At 47.9% G+C, this 8,804-nt stretch overlaps 1 protein-coding gene across 1 annotated transcript; it reads right to left on the minus strand.

Annotated features, from left to right (window-relative positions):
• Positions 1-3,274: 3,274 nt before the first annotated feature.
• RNF152 (ring finger protein 152) lies at positions 3,275-3,886 on the minus strand (the record flags this gene model as incomplete). The annotated part of the gene is made up of 1 exon (XM_080339989.1): positions 3,275-3,886. One exon carries the CDS (start codon positions 3,884-3,886, stop codon positions 3,275-3,277), a length of 612 nt encoding a protein of 203 aa, XP_080196115.1.
• Positions 3,887-8,804: the final 4,918 nt, after the last annotated feature.

The raw sequence follows: 8,804 nt of genomic DNA on the forward strand, positions 1-8,804 counted from the left end.
TCCACAGAGAAAAATTACAAAGACAAGGCTCTTTAAAAATAATTAAAAAAAAAAAAATTAGAGGTGTACATAGCAGTATCACTTTTTAATGCCAGGTATCAGACCAAGGAATGAGACAGACTGCACTGCATTTTTAAAGTATTATGACTATCGACATACTTGAGAAACATTTTAACACTGAACATTACAACAAACTATTTAGTCCACTTCTACACAAGTCAGCAAAAAAGCTAGGTGATCCAACATGATATGGCAGCTGCAAATTTAAAATGATAGTCACAGTCTAAAGCCAGAACAAAAACATCTCCAGAACTCCTATTTATAAAAGGGAACGAACGTACACACCGTGCGCGCACACGCAGGCAAAGATCTTGAGGTTCTACTTATTGCTCTTACACAAGGCCGTGAGCAGGCAAATGTCTGGATCAGAAATTAGGTCAAACATGCATTTCAGCAGGCACGAAAAGTACAGGAAATTCATATTAACGAAACAATGTACTGTGTTACGTAATACAGGATGGTATTCTGCTAATATAATACTTACGTCATTAATACCGGATAAACTCCAGGTCTGCCTGTTGCATAACGTGTTATGCAGTGTGGTATTTTAACCTAATTTCTGATTTCTCTTTCCTACTGCACCCTTCACGTAGGGACAGAGAGGTGGTTTTCAAGACAGCCATTCTCCGCAGCGCTAGAGAAACGCTGTCCTCATGAGCTTCAGCCGGGCAGGTATGGCTGGAAGGAGGTTGACGTTACCAGCACCGTAACTCCAGGACATGCCCTTCAACTGCCTCGCGGTTTTGCACAGTCATTGACAACTTGGATAAACAAATGCAGAAGCTGATGCAAAACACATCAGCGCTACTCTTGGAGCGTTTTCCAGCTATGCTCTATGCTCCTGGTACACCCAGCAGTTGCTACAGGGGATAAGGCAACAGAGGGTCGAGTCCTGTACCTGGTCACTTCCTCAAGAATCTTATAAAGGCAAGATTATTTTTTTTGTGTGTGAACTGGCTTTCCTTTATACAACAAGCAGTGTAGCTTGGATGTGAGCAGAGATCTGGCTGCCTACTGGCAACAACAGACTAGCACATTCACAAGACACATTTTGGAATACCTGCTGTTCCCTACTGCAACCAAATGAACCATGCTGCAGAGGGGTGTCCATGTAATTACAATACTCATAAGCCAGGTTCAAGGCATACTGCATGTGGGTCTTGCATGAAAAAGGCATTGAATGTGTTATCTGAGGATTTTTTTTTCTGTGCTATGCATACATATGACAGTAGATAAAAATCAGCACAATGGTTCCTCTCCATACATGACCCAACGCACACCATAACAATTAAGCACCGTATATGCTATTCTTCAGTTAACAGGAATCAAGGAAGAAAATGGTGGCTTGGGAACAGGGAGGGGAAGAAATCCAGCATGAAGTTAGAGGTATGTTTCTGACAGAAGTCTTAGCTGAGAATGTTTATTGTGAACCAGCAACTGGATTTTGTGACATAACCAGAAAACCACTGAAGCCTCTAGGGCCAACTCAGGCAGTGCATAGCCAAAATTATGTCCTCCGGTATTATAATATGGCATTGAGCAATCTCTAACTAATTATTAGAAAGAGCAGTAGGTAGACAACAAGAGGTCATGCTTCAGGGAGGTCACACTTTGAACTTGCTAAAAGCAGCAGTGCAAATCAATGATTTTTTCTGTCTTAAAGGTCTGTCATGTGCCCCTTGACCCAATCCCTAAATCTCACACAAATTTCAGCTTCCAGACTTGCCAAATACCCAGATTCACACTGAGCAATATTTTACTCAGGAGCAGTACTGCTAAAGCTAGTGGGGCTGCTTAGAGCAAGGCAGTACTGCAGTGAAGGTAAAGGAATTTGGCTCTTTCCAACAAGTAAACTGCAAGTGACTGGGGTTTCATGACACTCTCAGCTGGAGGAAGACACTTCCTGTGTATTTTTCAAATCTGTCCTTACAAACACCAACATTCAGAAGACTGAAATGTGGGAAAAGGCTCTGTTATGCTCACCCAGACATTCTGACACCAGGACAGCCACAGTGGTTTAGAAGGGGTAGCCCACCCAGTAGAAGGTTAGGTTGGCCTGGGTTCTCCTCCCTTTACTAGATGATTTCATGTAAGGGTCCTTGGCCTCAGCTGGGATGGTGAGGCTTCCTAGAGCAACTCCTCTGTCACACCATCCACAGGAGCACAATGGGATCTCCAAGGAAAGAGGGAGGTAAAAAAGGCCTAAATTCTTTTAAAACAATTAAGAAAACTCAACCTTTAGAAAATAAAATTAAAAAATAAGAACAATTTGCTATCACATCCTTGCAGGAGGAGTCCTAGGACTTCTCATGACCCACTTCTTCATAATGGCTACGAAGTCCAGGTCGCTGGGAAGCCCTGCTGCCAGACTGAAAGCAAAACAGTATGACTAATGTTCACTATTCAAAGCTATCCTTGATGTGAAGCTAGTTAGGCAGAAGTGAGTGTTTTCGTTGTATTTTTAGGTATTTCTCCCAGCCCACTTTGCTTCCCTGCTTGGGAGCTCTTTCAAACAGAAGATGCTGGAAGTATCACTTCCCTGTATTTGAAAAAAAACGGGGAAAAACAGAGAGGCAAAAACCACACACCACAGAACGACATGATTGCTTGTAAAACATTTCCTTTTAAAAACTATTGTACAACTCCCTAACTTGGTTTAATTAATGTGCAGTTTAAAACATATAAAATGCCTTAAAGCTAAATGATTTCTTGGTTTTACAAGTCTCCCTCCCCCCATTAAAAAAAAAAACATGGGTGGACTGGCATTGAACACCTGGTACAGAGTTGCGCACCAATTTGCCTTTAATTCTACATGGAGCAGTTTTGATTTCAACCTACTGTGTTTAGAGCTCATATCGTATACTTTACAGTATAACCAGCTACATAGATGTCTTTAATCTCTTAACACGATAAGAAAAAAAATCACTGTAAGTCGCAGTCCCTTTGATAAATGATTATGGTGACACATGCAGTCCTCCTCAGAGCCGCTGCCGCCACACACGGGATGTGATTTTCTCCACGTGCTGCTGAGGGGCCTGATGTCACAGGGCCGGGGGCTGCGGCTGGGCCAGCACACCGCTGCCCCGGTGAACAGCGTTCTGCAGTCATTGGGCAAAGCTGCGGTGAATTGTCTCACTTGATATTTCACCTTCATCACCACCACCACTGATCCAACCCAACCCAACCCCCCAGGGAGCACACCCTCCTCCCCGGCTCAGCCGCAGGAGATCACCGTGAAGCGCTTGGAAATGCACGACATGTTGTGGAGGACGATGCCCAGGAGAAAGACCAGGACGCAGGCCACCAGGATCACAGTGCAAACTCCCGACCAGGTGGAGCTTTTCACAACGCCTCTGCGGTCCGGCTCCTCTGCTTCCCCCTCGGCGGGGAGGCCGCCCTGCAGCGGCTGCTGCTCCGCCGGGATCGTCACCACCGCCAGGGACTTCTGCTGGCTGCCGGGCAGGAGGCGGCAGCCGATGTCTCCCGGCAGTAGCGCCCTCTCCTTGGACAGAGGCAAAGGCAGCATGTAGCACCCATTGCTGGGGAGTTTGATGAAGACGGGGGTGTGCTCCGAGGTGTGGGGGATCGCAATGACGGCAATCACCTCGGGGTCATCGGGCAGCTGTGACACAGAGTACCCCGGCGGCAGCTTGGTGATCCCGCGGCACCAGGGGCACCGCAGGTCCTTCTGGCTGGTCCTCATCTGCTGCAGGCATACCGAGCAGCAGGTATGCTTGCAGTCCAGCAGCTTGGGCCGCCGGCGGGGGCTGTAGTAGTTGAAGCAAATCTGGCACTCCAGTAGAGAGTCCTGGGACAGGGTCTCCATGGTGGCCAGCGCAGGGGGGCACGGCCGGCCTCACAATGAGCCTCACCCCCGCGCTCCACAGACAAGGGCAGCGCCCGCCTTCCCTCTGCTTCTCCTCAGGGCAGTGCCCGCCCTCCCAGAGTTTCTCCTCAAGGCAGAGCTCGCCTTCCCATCACTTCTCCTCAGGGCAGTGCCGGGCAGCAGCTAGGAAGAGTGCAGGAAAACCTCCAGCCTTAACCTTTCAGCACCTGAGACAAACAGAAAAATTTGAACGAACAGGTTATTTACAGGAAGCAGCGGGAACAAAATGTCCAGCTAAGTGCAGATAAAAACTAGTGCTGACCTTGTAATCTGCTGGAAGAAACAAATTTGCAACCCTTAACCAGAAAACATCTTCCCACTGGCTTCACTAAACTGCCTAGCAGCAAAGCTACATGTCAGCCATCACTAGATCTCCTTTTGTTTCCTCCCCTAGCTATAAAATCCCCACCAAACCACCAGTCCACCACTCATATTTATACCCGTAACAAGTGAGGCTGTAGTTCACTAAGCAGGTCCTTTAGCATCTACCTCCCACCATATTTTCAGGATTTTTCAGCCCCTCCCGCACCTTAACAATTGTTCTCATTTAATCCTTTAAACCCCTGAGGATTTTTAGCTATTTGGCTCAACGGCTAAGTCTGCATGAAAGGTAAGGAAAAGAAAGAAAAAGAAAGAAAAAATATGTTTAAACAGATGCATTTCCACAGGCTCCTGAACTGATACCTGTGCATGAATGAGCAACCAAGTAACTATAGTCATATGCCCACATCTGCACACAACCAAAACGAATGGCATGGTTTCCAATCAAGCTGTTTGCCTGGTTATGCCAGCCATTTGTTGCACATGGCCCTCTGAAACATACATCTTCTCACCAATGAAAACTTTACTCAAGACAAAAGGCTCTGTTTAGACCCAGGATCACCAAATACCACGGAAATCAATTTGTTAATGCACTGAATTAAAGGCAACATGTTACCAGCCTTCACAGAATCACAGAATGTTAGGGACTGGAAGGGACCTCAAAAGACCATCTAGTCCAATCCCCCTGCCGGAGCAGGAACACCTAGATGAGGTTATACAAAAATGTGTCCAGGCAGGTTTTGAATGTCTCCAGAGTAGGAGACTCCACAACCCCCCTGGGCAGCCTGTTCCAGTGCTCTGGCACCCTCACTGAGAAGAAGTTTCTTCTCAAACTTAAGTGGAACCTCTTGTGTTCCAGTTTGAACCAATTACCCCTTGTCCTATCATTGGTTGTCAGCAAGAAGAGCCTGGCTCCATCCTTGTGACACTCACTCTTTACATACTTACAAACATTAATGGGGTCACCTCTCAGTCTCCTCCAAGCCACAGAGACCCAGTTCCCTCAGCCTTTCTTCATAAGGGAGGTGCTCCACTCCCTTCATCATCTCTGTGGCTCTGCGCTGGACTGTCTCCAGCAGTTCCCTGTCCTTCTTGAGCTGAGGGTCCCAAAATTGGACACAGTATTTCACATGTGGTCTCACCAGGGCAGAGTAGAGGGGAAGGAGAACCTCTCTCGACCTACCTACCATTGGCCTTCCTGGCCACAAGGGCACAGTGCTGGCTCATGGTCATCCTGCTGTCCACCAGGACCCCCAGATCCCTTTCCCCTATACTGCTCTCTAATAGGTCATTCCCCAACTTATACCGGAACCTGGGGTTGTTCCTGCCCAGATGCAAGACTCTACACTTGCCCTTGTTATATTTCATTACATTTTTTCCACCCAACTCTCCAGCCTGCCCAGGTCTCGCTGGATGGCAGCACAGCCTTCTGGTGTGTCAGGCGCTCCTCGCAGCTTGGTGTCACCAGCAAACTTGCTGATAGTACACTCTATTCCCTCGTCCAAGTCACTGATTAATATATTGAATAGCTCTGGTCCCAGTACTGACCCTTGAGGGACTCCACTGGATACAAGCCTCCAACTAGACTCTGTCCCATTGACCATGATTCTCTGGCTTCTTTCCTTCAGCCAGTTCCCCATCCACCTCACTACCAGTCCAGACCGCACTCCCTCAGTTTAGCTGTAAGGATGCTGTGGGAGACTGTGTCAAATGCTTTACTAAAATCAAGACAGACCACCTCTACTGCTTTGCCACCATCTATCCACCTGGTTATGTCCACATAAAAGGCTATGCGGTTGGTTAAGCATCTCCTTGGTGAAGCCATGCTGACTGCCCCTGATTACATTCTTATCCTTGATATGCCTTGAGATTGCTCTAAGGATAAGTTGTTCCACCACCTTCCCAGGGACAGAGGTGAGGCTGACCAGTCTATAGTTACCCAGGTCCTCCTTCTTGCCCTTTTTGAAGACTGGAGTGACATTTGCTTTCCTCCAGTCCTCAGGTACCTCTCCCATTTCCCACGACTTAGCAAACATGATGGAGAGTGATCTAGCAATGACCTCAACCAGCTCCCTCAGCACCCGTAGGTGCATCCCACCTGGAGCCATGGATTTATGGACGTCCAGATTGCTTAATTGCTCCCTAACCCATTCCTCATCAACCGAAGCAAACTCCTCCATTGTCTTGACATCCGCTGCGGCCTCAGCGGTACGAGGCTCTTCAGGACAGTCTCTGCCAGAGTAGACAGAGACAAAGAAGGTGTTCAGTAACGCTGCCTTCTCTGTATCTTCTGTCACCAGGGCACCCACCCCACTCATCAGTGGGCCTACACTGCCTCTAGTGTTAGTTTTATCTGCTACATATTTGAAGAAGCTCTTCCTGCTGTCCTTGACCCCTCTCGCCAGGTTTAATTCTAAGGAGGCCTTCACTTTCCTGGTTGCCTCCCTACATCCTCTGACAACAGCCTTATATTCATCCTAAGTGGCCAGCCCCTCCTTCCATGATCTATAAACTCTCCTCTTCCACTTGAGCTTACGCAGCAGTTTCCCTGTTTAACCATGCAGGTCTCCTGGCTCCCTTCCTTGACTTTCTATGTGTTGGGATTCTCTGATCTTGTGCCTGGTAGAAGCAGCCCCTGAACACTAACCAACTATCTTGGGCCCCTTTACCTTTAAATACCCTTTCCCATGGGATTTCCCCTAGCAATTCCTTGAAAAGGCCAAAGTTTTCCCTACTCAAGTCCAGGGCTGCAATTCTGCTTGGTATTCTGCTCCTGACACATGAGATCCTGAACTCCACCATCTCATGGTTGCTGCAGACAAGGCAGCCCTCAGTCTTTACCACTTCAACCAGACCCTCCTTGTTAGTGAGGATGAGGTCCAGCAGTGCATGTCTCCCAGTTGGCACCTCCACCATTTGCATCAGAAAGTTATCATCAATGCACTGGAGCAACCTCCTAGACTGTGGCTGATTGGCTGAGTAGTCCTTTCAGTGAACATCAGGGAAGTCAAAATCCCCCACAACAAACAGGGCCTGTGACTGTGAGGCTGCTCTCAGCTGTCTGTAGAAGGCCTCATCAACTTCCTCACCCTGATCTGCTGGCCTGTAATAGACACCCACAACAGTATCACCCCTGCCAGCCTGCCCCTTAATTCTCACCCACAGACTCTCAACTCACCCCTCATCCATGCCTGGACAGTACTCAATACATAGTAGTTGCTCTCTCATGTAAAGAGCGACTCCAGCACCTCGCCTGGCTGGCCTGTCTTTCCTGAAAAGGACATAGCCATCCTTGTCAACATTCTAGTCCTGTGAGCTGTCCCAACATGTCTCTGTAACTGCCACTCGACCATAACCTCCTGCCCGAACACAGGTTTCTAACTCCTCCTGCTTATTCCCCATACTGCACACATTGGTGTAGAGGCATTTCAGGGAGTGAGCTGAGCACACTGATTCCACCCTAGGGGTATGGGAGGCCTCCCAGCCTTCATCAACTCTAGAGTGCTGCCCCACTGATGCAAGCCCAGCTACAACCCCATCCCCCTTCAAGTCTAGTTTAAAGCTCTCCAAATGAGCCCAGCTAATTCCCGTCCCAGCATCCTTTTGCCCCTGTGAGATAAAACTTTCCCACGTATCACTGTCCAGACTGGTGTCTTATAAAACCAGCTGTTATCAAAGAATCCAAAGCCCTGCCTGTAGCACCAGTCTTGTAGCCAACCGTTTAGAGACTGAATTCTATTCCATCCCACATTGGTACCCAAAAATGGAAGGAGGGAAGAGAAAATCACTTGCGCCGCAAACTCTTTTACCAGCTGTCCCAAGGCCTTGAAATCTTTCTTCATTCCCCTCAGACTGCAGGATGCAGCTTCCTCCTCATCTGTCTGGAAGATAAGCAGTGGGTAGTAGTCTGTTGGGTGCACCAGGATGGGGAGCGCCCTGGTGATGTCCCTGATCCAGGATCCTGGTAGACTACAAACTTCCCTATGATGAGAGTCAACTCTGCATATTGGGCCTTCCGTCCCTCTCAGAAGGGAATCGCCTACTACAATTATCCTTCTTTCTTTGTTATCTGAGCTGGTCTTGAGTTGTGGAGTCAATTCCCTCTTCCTCTGTGACCTTGTAGATGGGCCTTGCACCACATCCTCACCTACCTCTTCTTCAAGATCCAGGGCCTCAAACCTATTACACAGGGGCATCTGGGGAAGCAAAGCAGGTAGGGAGTGGGGTTGCCCGTGACACCGAACTGGAACTCACTTCCAACCCTCCTTATCTTTTCGGTCCCCTATCTCTGTCCAACAGCAACAGGGCAGGTGCTGTCTTGGGTCTCTCCCTTCTGCCCAACAGACTTACTCTAAACTATTAGCCTTGTTCTAAACTATTCCTTATAAAGGGATTCTTCACATTTCCCCCACTTATTTCTTATAGTTATTCAAAATAAGCTGCTGTGTTTACTTTCACAGTGAGTTGTTTAGCTTTGTTTGACTTTGGTCACTCCAACACACGATAAATATGTAGGTGCGACATTTTTACAGCTTTC

This window comes from Nesoenas mayeri (assembly GCF_963082525.1).
Source record: "Nesoenas mayeri genome assembly, chromosome: 2".
Taxonomy (NCBI): domain Eukaryota; kingdom Metazoa; phylum Chordata; class Aves; order Columbiformes; family Columbidae; genus Nesoenas; species Nesoenas mayeri.